This window comes from Mixophyes fleayi, chromosome 3 (assembly GCF_038048845.1).
Source record: "Mixophyes fleayi isolate aMixFle1 chromosome 3, aMixFle1.hap1, whole genome shotgun sequence".
Classification (NCBI taxonomy): Eukaryota; Metazoa; Chordata; class Amphibia; order Anura; family Limnodynastidae; genus Mixophyes; species Mixophyes fleayi.
This window is the reverse complement of record NC_134404.1, coordinates 293,970,453-293,992,893: the sequence shown is the minus strand read 5'-3', so window position 1 is coordinate 293,992,893 and position 22,441 is coordinate 293,970,453. Positions and strand designations below refer to the sequence as shown.

The 22,441-nt window shown below is 47.3% G+C and overlaps 1 protein-coding gene across 2 annotated transcripts in view; it reads left to right on the top strand.

Annotated features, from left to right (window-relative positions):
* The window catches only part of RALGAPA2 (Ral GTPase activating protein catalytic subunit alpha 2), a 246,852-nt gene that overhangs the window by 69,122 nt on the left and 155,289 nt on the right, over positions 1-22,441 (top strand). For both annotated transcript variants that reach the window (XM_075203830.1, XM_075203831.1), the window contains exons 21-23: positions 13,401-13,594; positions 18,056-18,154; positions 20,920-21,075. In XM_075203830.1, coding sequence (XP_075059931.1) covers positions 13,401-13,594; positions 18,056-18,154; positions 20,920-21,075 — 449 coding nt within the window. The remainder of the gene's footprint in view (positions 1-13,400; positions 13,595-18,055; positions 18,155-20,919; positions 21,076-22,441) is intronic.

Sequence of the window (22,441 nt, the reverse complement as noted above, 5' to 3'; positions counted from 1 at the left end):
ACATTCAATCATTTGCTTTGTTTTACCTTATTGTTGGAGACGACACCAAACTCCTTTATAGTCTGAGAGTATTTGTTAGGATTCGCAGCTACTGAATTGATGTTTCCAGAGAGACCTGACTGTTACACAGTAAATAGGCTCTCTGTGTTAAACGGACACTTTGCTTAACAATTATTCTGGAAACAATACAGGCTCTGTAAGGCACTTGTTTCTGAATAATGCTCAGGCATTGTCTGATGTAGCCAAATAAGTACTCCAACATTTTTGACCAATGAGTGACACTGTCTTATGCTGCTATGTTGTTTGTGCTCACGGTAATCATACATCTATTTGCTTAGGAACACAGTGTCATAATCATCTTAAACATTGAGGGGGATTATACCTTATGTCTGCTGTGAATTTCTTTAAATGTTTAAATCTCCAAAATGGAAAAATTACTGTATGAAGCATGAAGATTGTATATGCTCAGGCTCACATTTTACTGCAGCTCTGCTAAATAGTAAAGTTTAGTACATTATTGTCACCTATTCCATTACAATCTTTTCTACTGCATCCAATGGATGCACACTTTCCTGACTCCTTAAGAGATCACATGGAGTCTGGCTCTTTAATTTTACATTTAGTTACCCTTGGTCCTAATGGAGTAGAAACTTCACATTTTACACACACACTCACACACTTATATTTTCTCTAATTTCTCTAATATCCTTGGGGGACACCGGGAACATTGGGGTATAGAGTAGGAACGGGCAAACTGGCACTTTAACTTTAGTTAAACTAAGCCCTGGCTCCTCCCCCTCTATACCCCACCTCCTGCTACTAGAGCCCAGTCTAGTTTAAGTGCCCGGCGAATGGGCTGTGCACTGGGCTGCCTAGCAGCCAATTTTGATTTATTTTAACTTTTTATTTATTTTTGTTTTCAGGGACTTGTGTCTCCGTGGGTCTGACAGCCGGCTGCTCTCTGAGCCGCGTAGCCGGCTGTCAGTCAGAGGTCCCGCTACCGGCTGTTATGAGAGGAGTCGGGGTAAGCACACTTCCCCTTCCTCTCCACAGGCACTGGCTTTACAACTCTCCCGAGGCTGCTGCTGGTGGGGAGGGTTGATTGATAGCGGGGGATGCCTCTGGTCTAGTGAACAGTATGGACGGCTGTGCGCTGTCTGCAGGAGGGGGGGGGGGGGGCCGCGGAGGTGCCGTGAAGGTGCCTCCTTCTGCCTGCTCCCTCTTCCGAAGTATTTGAGCCCTCCTTGGAGCTCGGCACAGTCGCCACAGGCTGTGTCCGTCCTCCATGTGCGAATAGCAGAAGCTACAGCACACACTGCGTTTGGAGGGTTGGCGGCAGGTAAGTGAAACCCTCTCTCAGCATAGTGTTGAGAGAGGGGGGGCAGGTAGAAATAGCAGTGGTTCCCTGAGCTGGCTGCTTTTTACTAAGAGCAGTCATTTTGTTTTTTAAAGAAAGTATCTATTCTTTGCTCAGGGAACAGGGTCAGGCATGGGTTACTAACTTAGTGAGCCCTGCTAGGTTCTGGATTGAGTGAGGAGGTTGTCAGAATTCAGACGATAGCCAATCCAGTGCTGGGCCCTGGGGGGAGTGGTTTCCTCATATGCACTTCCTCCATGGTGGTGTCTCACTCCTCGTGTGCAGACACCAGAATAGACAGCCATTTTAAATGCTCCAGCTTCTCCCCTTTTCTATCCTATATTCTGTAAGGTAAAGGGTTGGGGCTGATTGTTTGAAAAACATTTGTGTTTTACAATTGGGAGCTTTTGACTGTATCGGAGGCTCACTTTCTTTTGAAGTTTGTGTGCTGCTTGTTATCTGTATTGTGTGTATTACACTGTGCTGTTTTTGTCCCATCTGTTGACATGTCAGAGAGGGAGAAATCTATGCGTGGTAGGGCTGGTGTTACTTCTATGCTAAGTTTCACCTGTGCTGTCTGTCACGCTAAGTTACCGTCTGGGCAATCAGGTGCGCAGGCTCTGTGCGTAACCTGTCGGCCCATGGAGTCCACACCTGTTGAAACAGCAGCTGCTTGTTCACACACGGAGGAACCTGCCTGGGCTCGGTCTCTCTTTAATACAATTGTAGAGCTTGCTCAGATGGTACGGTCTCAAGCTGCTCCATCTTCAGCTTCAGCTTCCTCAGTTGCGAATGACATGAGTTCCAGTTCGCAAACTCAGGTTTTGCCTGTTTCTCCTCCAGTGGAGTCTGTAGAACCAGCCTGGATACAGGGTCTTGCATCCTCGGTACAAGGTTTGGTGGCGGTCTCTTAGAGAGGATGATGAAATCAGCCGCACCGTCTTCCTCACGTAAGCGTAAGAGGGGTGGCGGCACCTCTTCAGGGGTGGTTCCCAGGAAGAGGATGAGTTACCATTCTGACATAGATGCTCCTTCCATGGTGGAGGAGGGTCATACTGATTGTCAGAGTGTGGAGGAGTTAATTCAGGCTGTGCGTCAGGTACTTGATATTCCTGAGGAAGAAGTGCCTGAGGCTGCAGAGTCTTCTCTTTTTGTAAGGAGCAAGAAAAAGGCCTTTTCTTTCCTAGCCTCTTCCCAATTGGAAGATTTGTTGTCAGAACCTTGGGCTTTTCCAGACAGGAAGTTCCAGGTGTCTCGGCGACTGCAGTCGTGTTATCCCTTTCCCCCTGAAGTTCTCGATAAATGGGAGATGCTTCCTCGGGTGGATGCGGCTGTGGCAAGGTTAGCCAAGGTAACTACTATTCCTCTTCCTAACCAGGTCACTCTTAAGGATGGTACAGATCGGAAGGTCGAGACCGTTCTTAAGTCCATTTTTGTTGCAACAGGTGTTTCATTGAGGCCCGCGTTCGCATCAGCGTGGGTCAACAAAGCTGTTGAACGCTGGTCAGAACAGCTGTCTGAAAGTTTGTTGGCAGGCAGGCTGTCCTCTGAACTGCTTCCATTAGTGGAGCAGATTCAGAGAGCAACAGATTATTTAGGAGAGGCTGCTATGGACGCAGGACTGATTGGGGCACGTATTTCTGCCTCTGCAGTTTTTCAGCTCGTCGAACTCTCTGGCATAAGTCCTGGAAGGCAGAGAGAGAGTCAAAAAAGGCTCTTGAGTCCATTCCTATTTCAGGAGGTGTTTAGTTTGGACCGCAGCTTGACTCCATTATCAGTCAAGCAACAGGGGGTAAGAGCACTTTCCTCCCTGTCAATGCTCCTAAGCAGAGGATGTCCAGATTTCGGGCCTTTCGTTCCGCAAGAAGATTTCGGGGACAATATTCCTCAAGCCAATCTTCTAGAGGTCAGTCATCCGGCCCTAGAGGTGGTTTGCAGCGGGGGCGTCAGGCCTGGTTTGCTCGATGTCCAGCAGCGAAGCTGGCAGACAAGCAGTCTGCAAGACGGGAATTTTGCTCCTCCACCTTCGCCGGTGGTAGGAGCCCGTCTTTTGCTGTTCAGGGATCGGTGGTGTCAGTCTACTACCGATGTCTGGATTCAGGGAGTGGTGAACCAGGGCTACAAGATCGATCTGCTCGGTCTTCCTTCCAGAGGGTTCTTTTCCACAGGGCTTTCGTCTTGTCCAAGAAAAACATTGGCTTTAACAGAAGCGATTCAATCCCTTCTTTCGTCCGGGGTGATTATTCCGGTTCCTCAGTCTCAAAAAAGTTTGGGGTTTTATTCCAACCTTTTTCTTGTGACAAAACCAGACGGCTCTTTCAGACTAATTCTCAATCTAAAAGATTTGAACACACAGGTCAGAGTGCCCAGCTCAAAGATGGAGTCTTTACGCTCGGTCATTCTCGGCATGGAACAGATAGAGTTTATGGTGGCTCTAGACATCAAGGATGCATATCTCCACGTGCCTATTTGGAAGGGTCATCAGTCCCTTTTGAGGTCTGCAGTCCAATCAGAGCATTTCCAATTTCAGGCTCTTCCGTTCGGTCTGGTCACAGCCCCACATATCTTCACCAAGATGATGGCGGTTATGGTGGCTCTGCTAAGGGCCAAGGGAATTACAATCATCCCTTACCTGAACGATCTTCTTTTAAAGGCAGGTTCTTCAGAGATGCTTCTGTTGCATATTCAGGTAGTAATCCAGACTCTGAAGTCTCACGGTTGGATTATCAACTTCAGAAATCCAAGTTGATCCCATCCCTGCGGATGGTGTTTCTGGGTCTCTTATTCGACACCTGACTGCGACGGGCGTTCTTTCCTCAGGACAAGATCCTAGCCTTGCAGAGGATGGTGAAATCTCTGTTGGTGGCAAGGAGACCTTCTGTTCATTTTGCCATGAGACTTCTGGGCAAGATGGTATCGTCATTGGAGGCGATTCAGTTTGCTCAGTTCCATGCACGACAGTTCCAATTGTAAATTCAATTCGTCAGTCGCTCCTTTGGTGGTTGCACAAACAGAACCTCGCCAGGGGACGCGAATTTTCAATTTGGAATTGGATTCTAATAACAACGGATGCCAGCCCTCGAGGTTAGGGGGCTGTCTGTCTTCACGGTCGGTTTCAGGGGCTTTGGTCTCAGAAGGAATCCAAGCTTCCTATAAATGTCTTAGAACTGAGAGCGGTGTTTCGGGCTCTTACGAGTGCGCAACACTTGCTGCAGGGAAGGCCAGTGAAGATCCAGTCAGACCGTGTCACAGCTGTGGCATATCTCAATCATCAGGGAGGAACCAAGAGTCCCTTGGCCATGAGGGAGACTCGCAGGATTTTTCAGTGGGCCGAGGTTCACGTCACGGTGCTCATGGTCATTTTCATTCCCGGAATAGAAAATTGGGAAGCAGACTTCCGAAGCAGGCAGACTCTGCACCCGGGAGAATGGTCCCTCCATCCGGAGATGTTTCATTGGTTAGTGGAGAGATGGGGTCAGCCGCATGTCGACATGATGGCATCTCGGTTGAATCACAAGGTTCCCCGCTACTGTTCCCACGCAAGAGATCCCGGGGCAGTTGCGGTAGATGCGATGTCCGTCCCTTGGAGGTACCGCTTAGTGTACCTTTTTTCCTCCGATAGCCATGCTTCCACGAGTACTGAAAAAGGTGAATAGGGGGTGTTCCAGTGCTTCTAGTAGCGCCGGATTGGCTGCACAGGGCTTGGTACACGACGTGCTCTTCATGGCAGGAGGTCGGTCATGGCGGTTGCCGATACGCTGAGATCTGTTGACTCAGGGTCCCTTTTGTCATCTAGGTTTGCAACGCCTTGCTGTTGAGGCCAGGATTCTAAGAGCTAAGGGTTTTTTGGATCGGGTGGTGCAGACCATGCTCCATGCTTGAAAACCTGCTTCGGCAATGATATACCATCGAGTCTGGAGGACATATATTGGTTGGTGTGAAAAGCAGGGATTTCCTACCTCTTCTTTTCGGTTGGCGAGGTTACTTAGATTCTTGCAGGACAGCTTGGATGCAAGGTTGTGTCTTAGCTCTCTTAAGGGTCAGGTGTCAGCTCTTTCGGTCTTCTTTCAGAGAAAACTTGCTGTCATTACTGATGTGCAAACTATCCTTCAAGGTGTTCTCCATGTACAACCTCCTTATGTTCCTCCGGTTCCACCATGGGATTTAAATTTGGTGTTGAGGGCTTTACAGCATCCACCGTTTCAAATTCACAGTATTCAGGGGTTCAAATTTCTATCCTGGAAAATGGGTTTTCTTTTGGCTGTTTCTACGGCACGCAGAGTATCAGGGCTTGCTGCTTTGTCTTGCAAGTCTCCTCTGCTGGATTTTCATAAGAATATGGCAGTTCTTCGAACCAAGCCTTCTTAAAGTTGTGACTAGATTTCATCTGAATCAGGACATTGTCATTCCGGCTCTGACTGATTCCTCATCTTCCGATAACGATGAGTCTATTCGTTATCTTGATGTAGTTCATGCCTTGCAAGTTTATGTTAAAAGATCACAGAAACTGCGCAAGACTGAGGATCTTTTGATTCTCTATGATGCTCACAAAAGAGGCTGGCCAGCTTCTAAAGTGACCATTGCTAGGTGGATTTCAGTTGTTATCTGTCAGGCTTACAGTGGGGCTTACAGTGGAGCCTTTCCCAGATAATCTCCGGGCGCATTCTACAAGATCTGTTAGTGCTTCCTGGGCAGCCCATCATGGTGCCTCCAGTGAACAGCTGTGTAAACCGGCCACGTGGTCGTCTGTACACACATTCACTAAGTTTTACAAATTTAATGTGTTTGCATCCAGGGATGCAAGTTTTGGGAAAAAGGTGCTTCGTGCAGTTTCTTCTGAGCGTTCCCTCCCGTGATGATAGCTTTGGTATGTCCCCAATGTTCCCGGTGTCCCCCAAAGATGTTAGAGAAAATGGGATTTCTCTTTCATCCAGTCTGGGGGACACTGTTTACCATGGGGTTGTGGAGGGGAGCACGGGAGTTTGCACCTAGCTAGTTTAAGTTTAGCACTGCTGACAGACCCCTCCCCTCTACAGTCCCCCTGCCCCTTCCTGTTCAGTTTTTTTTTTTAGGTGCCCATGGTGTTGGGCAGTGTTTTAGTTACTGCTAGTTTTTTTTCAATTTATTTATTTTCCTATTTAACTTATCCTTTTTTTCATTAGGAATTTTTTTCTTTTGGTGGCAGACCTAGGAGTGTGTTCTATTATAGAGAACACACTCCCAGTACAGCAGCGCAGGCACTGCTCTGTCAGATGAGAGCCAGAGGCTCTCACTGGCAGAGTAAATAAGGTGCCTGAATACAGAGTGACAAGCGGTCTCTCCGGACAGCTGTCACTCTTGGGGCCTCCCCGATTACCGGCCGCTGCGGGCATGGAGTGCCGGTTATCGGAGTTAACAAAATGCCGGCGGCCATCTTGGAATCCGCAGAGGAGAGAGGAACAGAAGGGGGCCATACCAAAATCCCCTCTCATACATAGGAGGGGGCATCGGGGTGCAAAACCGCTGCGGAGACCTCAATTTGAGGTCTCCACTACTCTGCCGTATACCACCTTTTTTTCTAATGGTGGCCTCTAAAAAAAAATCTACAGAGAGACAGCATTATCAGAGGGGGAGGGGGCCAAGACATAGAGCTCCCCTGCTTTCCATGAAAAATTGGACTAGCCCGGTCTTCTGGCGCCAAGGAGAAGCCCGGGAAAGGACACAGATCAGAGGGAGCAGGCACCAGGACGCTGCTGTTGGACTTCTCCCCTGTTTGGCCTGTGGGCTAAGTATCTGATTTATTAAAACACATATTACTGTATTTGCTGACTGCAAAGTGGGCTAGTAGGGGTTATATTGTAGTTCTCCTACTTGCCAAGATATTATATTGTTGTTTAACAAAATACAAGTACAACTTTTATGTCAGATTAGTTGATTACTTGTTTTTTCCCACTGTTATCTCTGTGTCTCTCTCAGTCTCTCTCAGCTAAATCTAACAATTTAAGGCTATGTGTTTGGTGTGCCTTCCTTTGTAAAAAATTACAGATAAAGGAAAGGGCCCTATGGCAAAGTATTTTACATGTTCAAGATGTAAGGTTAAATTACCATGTGGGCAGAAGGACCCATTGGCGCTCTGCTCTGTCTGCGAAGCAGGGGTCCCCCCTGCGCAAACCCAGCATATTACAGCCCCACTGACAGAGGAACCAGCCTGGGTGGCCTCCCTGACACAGTCTGTTTCCTCTTTAGCACAGATGATCTCACAATCTACTCAGTTGCTATCTAGTGTGGCAGCCTCGGCGGCTAATAATGCTAGTACACCTTTGGGCCTCCCTGCTACCACAGGTTCTATGGAAATGTCTATACCAGGACCTTCCTCATTGCTTACGGACCAGGCCCCTGTTCCCACACGACCGGCATGGTCCGCAGCATTTATAAAGGGTTTGGACAAACTAAACCAGTTACTTGAATAGCCAAATATCCCGCCTGCTAAAAGGAAGCGGCCTAGATCCGCTAATCCCCTTATGGTCCTTTCAGACTGAGGGGTTTTCAGAGGAGGAGGGGTATATAAATTCTGATCCTGACCAGGTTCAACCTTTGGAACAGGTAGAGAACACTAAAAGCCAATTTATTGATGATTTGGTTTTAGCGGTGAGACAGGCGTTGGACCTCCCAGAACCGGAGGATCCTACTCCTAGAGACAGAAGTCTCTTTAAGAAGGCCAAAAGGAAGGTTATCCGTTTTCCCCCTTCTGTAGAACTCAGAGATATTGCAGAGGGAGCCTGGAAACAGCCTGATAGAAGGTTCTCTGTTCCCAGGAGGTTCTCTTCCCTGTATCCATTGCAGGAGGAAGACGTGGCTCGCTGGGAGAGTATTCTTAAGGTAGATATTCCAGTAGCCCGTTTGGCCAGACACACTTTACTACCAGTCCCAGGTTCAGCAACTCTGCAGGATGTCACTGATTGCAGAGTGGAATCCCAGCTGAAATCTATATTTGTGGTAGCGGGTTCTTCCTTTAGGCCCACATTTGCTTCAGCTTGGGTTGCTAGAGCCATGGAAGCATGGGCAGACCAACTGGCAGAGGCCTTACAGGGCTCTGATTTACTTCCCCTGGCTTTACATTTGAAAGAGGCATCGGGGTACCTTTATGAGGCGGCCCAGAACACAGCGTCTGTGTCCTCTTCTATTCAGGCTGCATCTATTTCAGCAAGAAGAACGTTATGGCTGAAATCCTGGGAAGGAGATTCGCAATCAAAAAAGTCTGTTGAAACCATTCCTTTTTCAGCAGTGGGTTTGTTCGGCCAGGAATTGGATACTATGATTTCCCAGGCAACAGGGGGCAAAAGCCCTTCTTTGCCGGTATTCTCTAGTAGGGGCCGGACCGTTCGGGTCAGCTCCTTTCGTCAGCCCTTTAGGTGATCTCCTTGCCTAGAGGACAGTCATTTAGAGGTAGACAACCAAATGCTCGAGGCTCCTCTGTCAGGGGTAGATCCTCGTTTGCAGCTAGGCGCCAGGCCTCCAAGACCCAGGAGAAGCCTGCGTCCTGACGACCACTCTACTCTGCCGGAGGTGGCGCCAGTGGGGAGATGTCTGTCTTTGTTTCAGGAACAATGGGCAGCGTCATCCCAAGACCCTTGGATTCGGGGCATTATATCAAGGGGTTACATGATAGACCTGCTGGATCCTGTTCCACATTGTTTCTTTATAACCCTGCTACCCCGAGATCCAACAAGAAGACAGGCAAATACAGGCCTGTGTCGCCTCTCTTCTTTCGCAAAGAGTCATCTGCAGGTTCCCAGACAACCAGAAGGGACAGGGGTTTTATTCAAATGTGTTTCTGGTCAAGAAGCCGGACAGGTCCTTTCGACCCATTTTAAACCTAAAGAACCTCAATGTGCACTTACGGGTGGACAGATTTCGGATGGAATCCCTGAGGTCTGTAATAAACGGCTTAGAGAATGATCAGTTTATGGCTTCCATAGACATAAAAGATGCATACCTCCACGTTCCCATTTGGAGCGACCATCAGTCTCTCCTAAGATTCACAGTGGGGTCCTCCCACTATCAGTTTTGGGCTCTTCCCTTCGCCCTCTCCACAGTTCCGAGGGTCTTCACGAAGATCATGTCAGTGATGGCAACGTGTCTTCACCTACAAGGAGTTCAGATCGTGCCTTATTTGGACGATCTGCTCATCAAATCCTCCTCAGAGATTTGCTTACCTCAGCACTCATCCCTCACCTTGGCGGTTCTCGAGAGCCATGGGTGGCTGATAAACTTAAAGAAATCCCAGTTGGTTCCGTGTCAACGCATGGTTTTCCTAGGGCTCATCATGGACACCAGTCAGCAAAAGGTGTTCCTGCCTGCCGAGAAGATCGGTTCAATTCGGAGTATAACATCTCAGGTCTTGTCTTCTCCCAGCCCCTCAATTCACTTGTGCATGCGGCTGCTGGGAAAGATGGTGGCCTCCTTCGAGACCATCCCCTTCGGTCGCGTTCATTTTCGATGCTTCCAGTGGGATCTGTTGACAAAATGGTCAGGATCCCACCTACGCTTGGATCTCCAGAGGATCTCGCTGTCTCCGAGGGCGAGAGAATTGCTCCAGTGGTGGCTGAATCAGGATCACATGGCGGTGGGCAGGTCCTTTGCTCCATGGTCATGGATCATAGCCACAACAGACGCCAGCCTGAGAGGTTGGGGGGCGGTAGTCCTGCACCTCAGGCTCCAGGGGCTCTGGTCAGTTCAGGAATCAGCCTTATCAATCAACACATTAGAGTTGAAGGCAATTATTTTAGCTCTCCGGGGGGCCCAGACTCTTCTTCAGGGCCACCCAGTCAGAGTTCAGTCCGACAATGCCACAGACAGGGAGGAACCAGGAGTGCAGCTGCAATGCGAGTGGCAGCTCAGATATTCCTTTGGGCAGAACAGTATGTTCCAGCAATCTCGGCGGTGTTTATTCCAGGAATAAAAAATTGGGAGACCGATTACCTCAGTCGCAATGCGATGATGCCAGGGGAGTGGTCCCTCCGCCCGGAAGTATTTCAGTCTCTAGTTCAGAGGTGGGGGCTTCCGGATATAGATCTCATGGCCTCCAGACACAACAAAAAAGTTCACAGGTTTTGCGCAAGGGCAAGAGACCCCTTGGCGGTAGCGGTGGACGTGATGTCCATGTCATGGGAATTCAGGTTGGGTTATCTGTTTCACCCGATTCCCATGCTTCCTCGAGTACTCAGACGAGTGAGGCAAGGTGATTCTAATAGCTCCCTCATGGCCGTGTCGAGTGTGGTACGCAGACATAATATCCATGACGGTGGGGCAAGGATATTGTCTTCCGTCAAGAGACGACCTTGTTCTCCAAGGTCCCTTTCGTCACCAGAATTTACCTCGGCTCAGTTTAACGGCATAGCTGTTGAAGCCAGCCTATGGAGAGCTAGGGTTTTTTCCCCCAGTGTAGTGAACACTATGCTACAAGCTCGAAAACCGGTTTCGGCTCGCATCTATCACCGTATCTGGCGAGCCTATATTAGATGGTGCGAAAATAAGTCCTGTCACACATCTTCCTTTCGTCTACCTCGCTTATTGGCTTTTCTTCAGGATGGGCTGGAAGCAGGGCTCCGTTTAGGTTCATTAAGAGTTCAGGTTTCAGGGCTTTCAGTTTTCTTTCACCTGAAGTTAGCGGACTTGCCAGATGTCAGGACTTTTCTTCAGGGAGTCTTACATATTCAACCTCCTTACGTTGCGCCTACAGCACCATGGGATCTTAACCTGGTACTGGATATGCTTAAAGGGCCTCCTTTTGAGCCATTACCTACGGCAGATTTTAGGTGTCTTACCTGAAAGGTCGTCTTTCTTTTAGCTATTACATCTGCATGTAGGGTTTCAGAATTAGGAGCTCTGTCTTGCCGGGAACCATATCTGGTTTTCCACAAGGACAGAGTGGTGTTGAGAACCCTCCCTTCCTTCGTTCCAAAAGTAGTTTCAGCTTTCCATCTGAACCAGGCAATTGTAGTTCCGGTCTTTTCATCTACTTCCCATTCTGATCAACAGTCTATGGAAAAGTTAGATGTGGTTAGGGCTCTCCGCATTTATGTCAAAAGATCTTCTCAGATTAGACGTACGGATTCTCTGTTTGTTCTTTATGATTCTAATAAAAGAGGCTGGCCAGCCTCAAAACAGTCCATTGCAAGATGGATTACGGCAACCATTAAGCAAGCTTACATAAAGGCTAACCGTCCTGTGCCGGAGAGACTTACGGCCCATTCCACCAGATCAGTAGGGGCGTCATGGGCAGCGAGAAATGGGGCTTCTGCAGACCAGCTTTGCAGGGCAGCCACCTACCAGCTTTGCAGGGCAGCCACCTGGTCCTCTGTCCACACCTTTACAAAATTTTATCAGTTTAATGTATTTGCATCTGCGGATGCAAAGCTTGCTTGTAGTGCTCTACGAGAGGGGCTTTCAGAGTGGTGCCACCCTTAGGGGGCTGCTTTAGAACGTCCCCATGGTAAGCAGTGTCCCCCAGACTAGATGAAAGAGAAAAGAGGATTTATGTACTTACGTTAAATCCGTTACTCTGATTCCGTCTGGGGGACACTGCGATCCCTCCCTTCTGCTTTTCCTCTGTGTGCTCTTGTTTGATTGGCCTTTTCTCCTTGGGCTTTTCAATTAACTGAACAGGAAGGGGCAGGGGGATTGTAGAGGGGAGGGGTCTGTCAGCAGTGCTAAACTTAACTAGCTAGGTGCCAACTCCCGTGCTCCCCTCCACAACCCAGTGGCGGATCCAGGGGGGGGGGGGCGATCGGGGCGATCGCCCCCCCCCCCCCCCAGCAGGGGCTTGCTGCTGCCGACAGCTGCACACTGTGCAGGTCCGTTCAGCAGTGACAGTATGCTGCCCGGCTGCTCTGATTGTGTTTTAAACACAATCAGAGCAGCGGGACAGCACACTTTCACTGCTGAACGGACCTGCACATACTGTGCAGCCGCCGGCAGCCTTAGAACACAGAAAGGGGGCGGGGCCTAAATCGCCCCCCTTAAAATCGACCCGGGTAGGGCAAATTTCTGGGTCCGCCCCTGCCACAACCCCATGGTAAGCAGTGTCCTCCAGACGGAATCAGAGAAACGGATTTAACGTAAGTACATAAATCCTCTTTTTTATACTTACGTAAAATCCGTTTCTCTTAATCCATTGGGGGATATCGGTCCTCCGCCCTTAAAAACACTAGTTTCTCCCTCTGATTGACATGTTGTATGGTTGTTAAGAGAATGTTGTGTTGTTAAGTTTATTCTCTTTTCTTGAGTTTCTCTCTATCTCCCTTTCTGTGGGCTTGGTTAAACATAGACTGGGCTCTAGCAGGAGGTGGGGTATAAAGGGGGAGGAGCCAGGGCTTAGTTTAACTAAAGTTAAAGTGCCAGTTTGCCTTTCCCTACTCTATACCCCAATGTTCCCGGTGTCCCCCAATGGATTAAGAGAAACGGATTTTATGAAAGTATAAAAATCCCATTATATGCGTGTGCATAAAAATAAATATATATATATATATATATATATATATATATATATATATATATATATATATATATATATATATATACACACATACACACATACACACACACATACACACACACACACACTTTTTCAGAAGTTTGTGCTACAGTAGCTCTTCTGTGTAATTGGACCAGACAGGCTAGCCTTGGTTCCCCACGCACATCAATGTGTCCACGACCCTGCCGCCAGTTTACGTTGTTCTTTCCTTGGACCACATTTGATGTATTTTAACCACTGCATAAGGGAACACCCCACAAGGGCTACTGTTTTTTGAAATGCTCTGACACAGTCGTTTAGCCATCACAATTAGGCCCCTGTCAAAGTCACTCAAATCCTTACGATCAAACATTTTTCCTGCTTCCATCACATCAACTTAAAGAACTGACTGTTCACTTGCTTCCTAATATATCCCAGCCCTTAACAGGTGCCATTGTAACAAGATAATTAATGTTATTCACTTCACTTGGCAGTGGTTTTAATGATATTTTTACATATCACTTTAACTCTTGTTAAATCTTTTTCCAGACAGCAGCGAGTGCCTTGCTGGTGACTGCAGCATTATCGCTGGAGGCAATCTATCAGGGTGGCACCCGGACTCTGCAGCTGTTTTGTGGAGGAGAATCTTGGGGATACTGGGAGATGTGAACAATATCCATTCCACCAAAATCCATGCCAAGGTTTTTGGCTACCTCTATGAACTGTGGTACAAGCTGGCAAAGGTATGACTCCGGTGCCCCAATTTAATGAAAAATAATGCTATTTGATCAACCACATCTTTCCTATGTGATTGTTATTTTATACTGCTATGTTCAAGCCTTGACCTCTGGAAACCAGGAAAGATATTTGGAGTAATTCACGAACATGATGGAAATATGCAGTAACCCTTAGCAACCAGTTGTCACTAACATTTGCTTGGTCCAATACAAGTTAGATAGTGGAACCAATGGAACCAGTATTCCTAGGTATATAAACTCTTTATCCATAGAGTATTTCTTAGTATAGAAAGCAAGTTCTCCCATTTTTCCCTGATAAGTGGCCACTAAAGACACTAGTCTATTGTAATCACTGGATGAAATGTAATGAAATCCTGACCATGTGGCATATATGCTGAAACCAGCATGTTCTACTAGACTCTTACAGGAAAATATAGATATAGTTAAACCTACATATGAAGACGGTATTTTAAAGACAAAAAAATGCATAGTTAATTTTAACTTATTGTCAACTAATAACTTCCTTAACTACAAAGAATATTTAGTACTGTACTACATATTAGCTAGACAGTAAATCTATCCACTACCCCCACAGCTGCTGTTATAGATCAGTGATGGGCAACCCAATATACTTCAAGGACTGCACATTACCCTGAATTTCAAGAATAGAATTTAAAAAAACAGCCCTAACACAACTTTGATATCCACACATCACTCATCCCAAAATGCCACTTGCTCCAATAAAGCCCCACATGCCTCACTTTTCACTCTGAACTATTTACTCTAAAACTCCTTAACGCCCCACATGTCGCCTGAGAGTGTTCCCCCTCGTGCCGCCTGAGAGTGTTCTCCTCGTGCCGCCTGAGAGTGTTCCCCTCGTGCCGCCTGAGAGTGTTCCCCTCGTGCCGCCTGAGAGTGTTCCCCTCGTGCCGCCTGAGAGTGTTCCCCTCGTGCCGCCTGAGAGTGTTCCCCTCGTGCCGCCTGAGAGTGTTCCCCTCGTGCCGCCTGAGAGTGTTCCCCTCGTGCCGCCTGAGAGTGTTCCCCTCGTGCCGCCTGAGAGTGTTCCCCTCGTGCCGCCTGAGAGTGTTCCCCCCGTGCCGCCTGAGAGTGTTCCCCCCGTGCCGCCTGAGAGTGTTCCCCCCGTGCCGCCTGAGAGTGTTCCCCCCGTGCCGCCTGAGAGTGTTCCCCCCGTGCCGCCTGAGAGTGTTCCCCTCGTGCCGCCTGAGAGTGTTCCCCTCGTGCCGCCTGAGAGTGTTCCCCTCGTGCCGCCTGAGAGTGTTCCCCTCGTGCCGCCTGAGAGTGTTCCCCTCGTGCCGCCTGAGAGTGTTCCCCTCGTGCCGCCTGAGAGTGTTCCCCTCGTGCCGCCTGAGAGTGTTCCCCTCGTGCCGCCTGAGAGTGTTCCCCTCGTGCCGCCTGAGAGTGTTCCCCTCGTGCCGCCTGAGAGTGTTCCCCTCGTGCCGCCTGAGAGTGTTCCCCTCGTGCCGCCTGAGAGTGTTCCCCTCGTGCCGCCTGAGAGTGTTCCCCTCGTGCCGCCTGAGAGTGTTCCCCTCGTGCCGCCTGAGAGTGTTCCCCTCGTGCCGCCTGAGAGTGTTCCCCTCGTGCCGCCTGAGAGTGTTCCCCTCGTGCCGCCTGAGAGTGTTCCCCTCGTGCCGCCTGAGAGTGTTCCCCTCGTGCCGCCTGAGAGTGTTCCCCTCGTGCCGCCTGAGAGTGTTCCCCTCGTGCCGCCTGAGAGCGTTCCCCTCGTGCCGCCTGAGAGCGTTCCCCTCGTGCCGCCTGAGAGCGTTCCCCCTCGTGCCGCCTGAGAGCGTTCCCCCTCGTGCCGCCTGAGAGCGTTCCCCCTCGTGCCGCCTGAGAGCGTTCCCCCTCGTGCCGCCTGAGAGCGTTCCCCCTCGTGCCGCCTGAGAGCGTTCCCCCTCGTGCCGCCTGAGAGCGTTCCCCCTCGTGCCGCCTGAGAGCGTTCCCCCTCGTGCCGCCTGAGAGCGTTCCCCCTCGTGCCGCCTGAGAGCGTTCCCCCTCGTGCCGCCTGAGAGCGTTCCCCCTCGTGCCGCCTGAGAGCGTTCCCCCTCGTGCCGCCTGAGAGCGTTCCCCCTCGTGCCGCCTGAGAGCGTTCCCCCTCGTGCCGCCTGAGAGCGTTCCCCCTCGTGCCGCCTGAGAGCGTTCCCCCTCGTGCCGCCTGAGAGCGTTCCCCCTCGTGCCGCCTGAGAGCGTTCCCCCTCGTGCCGCCTGAGAGCGTTCCCCCTCGTGCCGCCTGAGAGCGTTCCCCCTCGTGCCGCCTGAGAGCGTTCCCCCTCGTGCCGCCTGAGAGCGTTCCCCCTCGTGCCGCCTGAGAGCGTTCCCCCTCGTGCCGCCTGAGAGCGTTCCCCCTCGTGCCGCCTGAGAGCGTTCCCCCTCGTGCCGCCTGAGAGCGTTCCCCCTCGTGCCGCCTGAGAGCGTTCCCCCTCGTGCCGCCTGAGAGCGTTCCCCCTCGTGCCGCCTGAGAGCGTTCCCCCTCGTGCCGCCTGAGAGCGTTCCCCCTCGTGCCGCCTGAGAGCGTTCCCCCTCGTGCCGCCTGAGAGCGTTCCCCCTCGTGCCGCCTGAGAGCGTTCCCCCTCGTGCCGCCTGAGAGCGTTCCCCCTCGTGCCGCCTGAGAGCGTTCCCCCTCGTGCCGCCTGAGAGCGTTCCCCCTCGTGCCGCCTGAGAGCGTTCCCCCTCGTGCCGCCTGAGAGCGTTCCCCCTCGTGCCGCCTGAGAGCGTTCCCCCTCGTGCCGCCTGAGAGCGTTCCCCCTCGTGCCGCCTGAGAGCGTTCCCCCTCGTGCCGCCTGAGAGCGTTCCCCCTCGTGCCGCCTGAGAGCGTTCCCCCTCGTGCCGCCTGAGAGCGTTCCCCCTCGTGCCGCCTGAGAGCGTTCCCCCTCGTGCCGCCTGAGAGCGTTCCCCCTCGTGCCGCCTGAGAGCGTTCCCCCTCGTGCCGCCTGAGAGCGTTCCCCCTCGTGCCGCCTGAGAGCGTTCCCCCTCGTGCCGCCTGAGAGCGTTCCCCTCGTGCCTGCACAGCCAGGACCACAAAGGAAGGAGGAAGAGCACAAGGTGCAGAATGCACTGCACTAACTCCTCTTCCTCTGATTGGTTGTGCTGTGTGACTTTTCTGCAGTGTGCGAGGTGACATGACTCGTAAACCAGCTGCTCTCCTTCAGTCGTATTCCATGCTTTATAAAGCAAAGAATGTCAGATTGGGAGCAGTCAGCTGGGGGCCAGAGGTGATGGGACGGCGGGCAGTCTGTTCTCCACCATTGTTATAGATAGAAAGATGCATTTCTATTCATATGTGATTAACCCAAAAAAACTATTGCGGAGTTCCTCAGAACCAATCTCTCTCTACAGCTAAATATTGCACCAACCCACAGTGATTTACTCCATGCCGGAACCAGCACTGCAGTGCACAAATTCATGTTCAACTATATACTGTGTATAGGCAGCAATTTGATATAGCAGCTACTGAGATTAAAAGCAAAATATAAATGGAAATGCAGCGAGTCAGAGGTGCCTAATACACATGTGCTTTCCACGTAACCGGTCCAGGACCTCATTGTTAACATATGATCTCTTTTCCAGTTTGGTTGGCGACATTCATTTGTTGTAAACACCAGAAAAGCTTACCTGTGAATTGCCCTAGTGTCAGGTTATTGGCTTGGAACTGGTGTAAGACACAGAAATAAGCATAGGAGTGATAGGTGCTGAGAGATGTCCCAGTTACTCATCAGCGTTTCTGTAATTTAGTAAAATAACTTTTTACTTACAAAATTGAAATATTTACTTTTTATTCACTGGTGAGATGATACAACATGAAGCCCTCCATGCCAGCATGTTACCTTGTAAGGATCCTGTTTGGAAGGAAACGCTTGAGTTATGAAGTGAAGGATACAATATAGCCCAATATCTACCTTTTATCTTCTGGAGGCACTGTATGCAGTGAGGGTCACGGGACTTAAACGTCTAACCCTCCTGTGATATGTGACCGGTCTCCATTGCAGGATCTGTTGTCACTTGTTTTATTTTGAACTTTGAACATTGAGAACAGTAGAAAACTCCACATTATTTAGACATTGTTATGTAGAATGTGGACTGATTTATTTTATCTGGAAATATGTTAAGGCTGAAAAATGCTGTAATCCGGCCCAGCAGTACAGCAAGCCCTTGATTTCTTCATTGTCTGTAAAATGTACTTTACAATTTGAACAGTAGGTGGCAGGAGCGTATAGAGATTGGTGTGCACAGGGAAGTCAAATCTGTTGAATAGCGAATATTTGTAGAAAGAGGATTATTTTTATATTTATAAGTGAACCTGTTTTTTTTTTTTTACTTAGTATGCACATGTATCTCTAGATTTAGACGGTTATATTATGAAACTGGATTTGTAGTCGATTTTACTTTGAAGAGCATAACCTGTTTATGTCCTTAAAATAAACTGTTTTGTGTGTTTCCTCCCTCCTGCAGATCAGAGACAATCTGTCAATCAGTCTGGACAATCAGTCTTCCCCTCCACCCCCCATTTTGATCCCACCTCTTAGAATGTTTGCATCCTGGTTGTTTAAGGTGAGGAATAATTAATGATTTTGAAATGTTATGTAATTACAGTCATACCCAAATTTCACACCTCTGTTTTACACTACAGTCTTTCACATTATATACCTCTGAATGTTCCCAGATAGTCATTTGTGCTGTCATGGTGTACAATAGTTTTGTGTGTGTATTGCTGAAATTGTTTAGTAATTTTTGTTTTGGAAATAAAAAAAAAGTTTCAAAATACTGTACTGTTTTATACCTGACTGGATAAGTTTGGTCAAACTAGGAAATTTATTTTTTCCCCATTTTCCATTTAACATGTTTTTTTTCCCCACAGAAGTCCATATAATGTGTACACGTTTTATATACTGGAACAAACTGATGATCACTATAATGGTTAATAGGAGTCGCCTTGTGGTTTTCCCCTTTTATTTTAACAGTTTTGATCATTTACCTAATTTTGATATTTCCTGGATCTTGCAAACATTTCTCCTGTTCCGTTGAATAACATAAAATTGTGTTAGTGTATATATTATATGTGTATAAGTTTTGATCATAAGCCAATGTGGCCCAATAATTTTAAATATGTGGAAAAGGGCATGTGCAGTCTGCATCCTGGTATGCTGCAGGGACGATGGTGCCACGTGGGCATGAGGGCTCCCCCTCTGCCGGATCTGGCAAGGCCCAGATTAGCTTTCTCTTGTGATAGATAACTTTATTCATTATATCTAAAACTTTACATATGTATTAACTGTACATGATACTACGGTTATTACTCACAAATAAAAAATATTGTTTGCTTAGGCATTAAATTCTTCTACTGTGCACTAATAATCTAGTACGATTACTTTACAAGTTTCCCTAAATTTTAATAAATGGAAAAAATCTAGATTAAATAGGTCATTCGGTTTTATATTTACCTTTCTGGGGTGCCATAACTTGTCTAATCCGAATAAAAGAAATAAATTAAGATTTAAAAGGCTTATTTGAAAATGTTGCCAAAGGAGCAGACTCTATGTGTCACATTAGGACAAATAGGTGAAATATACTTTTGGTTCTGTCTGGTGGCCGCCTTTAATGTAGGATAGGGCTGCCACATAACAAGTCCACTGCTGCCCTGTCCTTTCCATAGTTAGAGCTTTGACGGTCCTTGGCTCGTCCTATGTCTTCTGGCATCAACATCATCTTTTTGTGCACAAATCATTAGCGGTATGATTCATATGAGAGCAGAGAAGACCGCTGAGACACTAGAGTGGCAGGGTATAGATTTTGTTATGCTCTCATCACATGACGTGACATAATAACATATAAACAGCTTCCAATATAGAATATTAAATTATAAGAATCATTTTTAAGTGAAATCAATTTAAATGATAATAACAGGAAATAATCAAAGAAATAATAATAAAAAAAAATGTTAATCAGACCAATGATGACAGCTATGTCAAAGACATGGGAGATAAGAGAAAGATAATCAGTATAGAGATTTGCACTTGTTAATAATGGGTGTGACATATAGCAGAGGCCTAAAGTTGGGTACACACTACAGAATTTTCCGCCAACTTTTTATGCCGATCGATTTTACATGCGATCGATGGTCCGATCGCTCAGTCCATGGACTGCATACACACTAGCCCTGTTTTAGACGATAAAGGGAAGAGCGGACGTCCCGTTAGCAACATTTTACAGCCATGTCGTTGTGAGCAATGATTGCAATGTCGTCGTGGATTGGTCGGAAGTTTATACACACTACACAACGGAAACGAGATTGGAACGAAAATATTAAACGGTACGACCAACCAAATAAGGCGACAATCGTCCATTTGGGCAGACTTTCGACCATCGTGTCACTACACACACTGACCCGACTTTTGAACGAGCCGTCATATGTCGGCTGGTTGAGCCGATTATTGGACAAAAACCCTGTAGTGTGTAGTATTATTATTATTATTATTACCATTTATTTATATAGCGCCACTAATTCCGCAGCGCTGTACAGAGAACTTGCTCATATCAGTCCCTGCCCCATTGAGGCTTACAGTCCAAATTCCCTAACATACAGACACAGAGACTAGGGTCAATTTTGTTAACAGCCAATTAACCTACCAGTATATTTTTGGAGTGTGGGAGGAAACCGGAGCACCCGGAGGAAACCCACGCAAACACAGGGAGAACATACAAACTCCACACAGATAAGGCCATGGTCGTGAATTGATCTCATGACCCCAGTGCTGTAAGGCAGAAGTGCTAACCACTACGCCACCGTGCTGCCCAGCTTAAGGTGTAGCAACAAACCTATTTCAGTTTTGCATTTTATCTCTCTGGACCTGCTTATCAGTGAACTCTTTCATTATGCATAATTAAAGGAAAATGATATCCATTTTGGAAATAAATATATATCTACTCAGTATTTATTATTATACAGTTCTATTATATGGTAATAACTTTAATTCAATAAACTTTAACTTACACATCATAGAAGACATGAATGGCTCTGAAATACTGAACAGAAGGATTACTGTCCGGCTTGTCAATCACAAGAAGCAAAAATGAGGCGAAAAATTCCAGGGACAAATCTACAAAACAACTTCAGAATTTTAGTAACCAATAGTACAAATAATAACAAACAATCTAGTATTAGCTTTTAACAGTTGCACCATTATAGGTTAATATAAGCTGCAAGCAGTCTGATCGCTGGGGCTTAGGACATAAATGTACTCTGCTTATCATGACTTTAGTCCCATGTCATTTTGGTTACATTATATTTTTTCTAAATGTTTTATATTTCTAAATAGGCCACAACCCTGCCGAATGAGTACAAGGAGGGGAAGCTGCAGGCCTATAAGCTCATATGCGGCATGATGACAAGACGGCAGGATGTCCTACCAAACTCCGATGTCTTGGTTCAGTTCTACCTTGTCCTGCATAATGGCCTTCATCATGAAGATCAAGTAAGTTTTACACTTATACTAGTGTGTGACACTTTATATTTCACATAGCATGTGAATTCATTTATTTGGCAGTTTGGTTTATCCCCCCATCTTTATTATTAACAATAATAATATTATTTATTATGCATTGCACAAATTTAGTAACTTATGATAGTGCAAGTTATTAATTTAATAATGCAGAGTGGTACAAATAGTCCACTCTGTATACTAGTGATCCCTCTTGCTACTGTTTTATATAGAGCATGAAGCCGGTTTATTTTCCACCATGTAGGATTTTAATTTTCACATAGATATATAAAAAAACAGTTTACTTCTTAGTTTACAGGTAATCCATATCGTACAACAAAAACACCAGTTCTCACTGCTGAACTTTTCTTTCTTCATCTGTCATGCATGGTCAAAATTCTAAAATAATAATAATGCTCACATGGGTTACATTGTGCCCCAGCAGCAAAGGGGTTAAGTGTTATGTACGAGAGCACAAAAACCTTTTCAAGGTCCTTGAAGTAGCACAATGTCAAACTTCTTGTCTCTTACTTACTCCTCACTAGCGACAGTGATACCATAAAGTACCCCCTTTGTCCATAAAAGAGGTCAATGTAACCTGTTCTGGTGATAATGTGATTTCTCATGTTTCGAATATAAGGGACAAGAAGAAGTCTCGCCTTCCAACATAATGACACTTCTTGCTAAACATTGCCTGCAGTTAAGTGCTGTGCTTGAGATCTGTAACTCCTGTCCCCTTCAGTGCTAGGGGACTTTCATCTTTATTTACGTGTCCTGTGTATGAAACATATCCATACTTCTTAGTGGAGCACTGTAGAGAGGGAGCCAATGCATTCAATACCATACGTTTCTGTTATGTATTAAGAAAATGCATCAGGTTGCTTTCAGGTAGAATGAACACTCCAGTTATGAGGCGTTCATTAAGGTGGGTCTTTCAAACAAGTCAACAGCAGAATTTATTTTCTCCTCTTAATACTGATGTCACTACGATCATCTGTTCTGGTGGATTATGGTTTACTGGTTTAAGCATGTTATCGGTTACCTTACTCTGGATTAACAGTTGATGATTATTATTGTTTATTACTTTTTCAAAGTGAATAATGAAGTAATTTTTGTCAAATTGAAAAGTGAACCTATCAGACTTTAATAAAGACCTTTCATTCACTGACAAAGAAATGAAAGAGAACCTGTCACTTCACCAGGAGGCGACTTTCTAAACAGCAATGACTATTGTTGACAAGGGTTCTTTCTTTGGGGAGCATCCGTGTATGTAAATATAGATTCATCCCTGATTGGAACCCATGGCCCCGCCCTGCGAGGCAGCAATGCTAACCGTTGTGCGGTCTATAATACTGTGTTT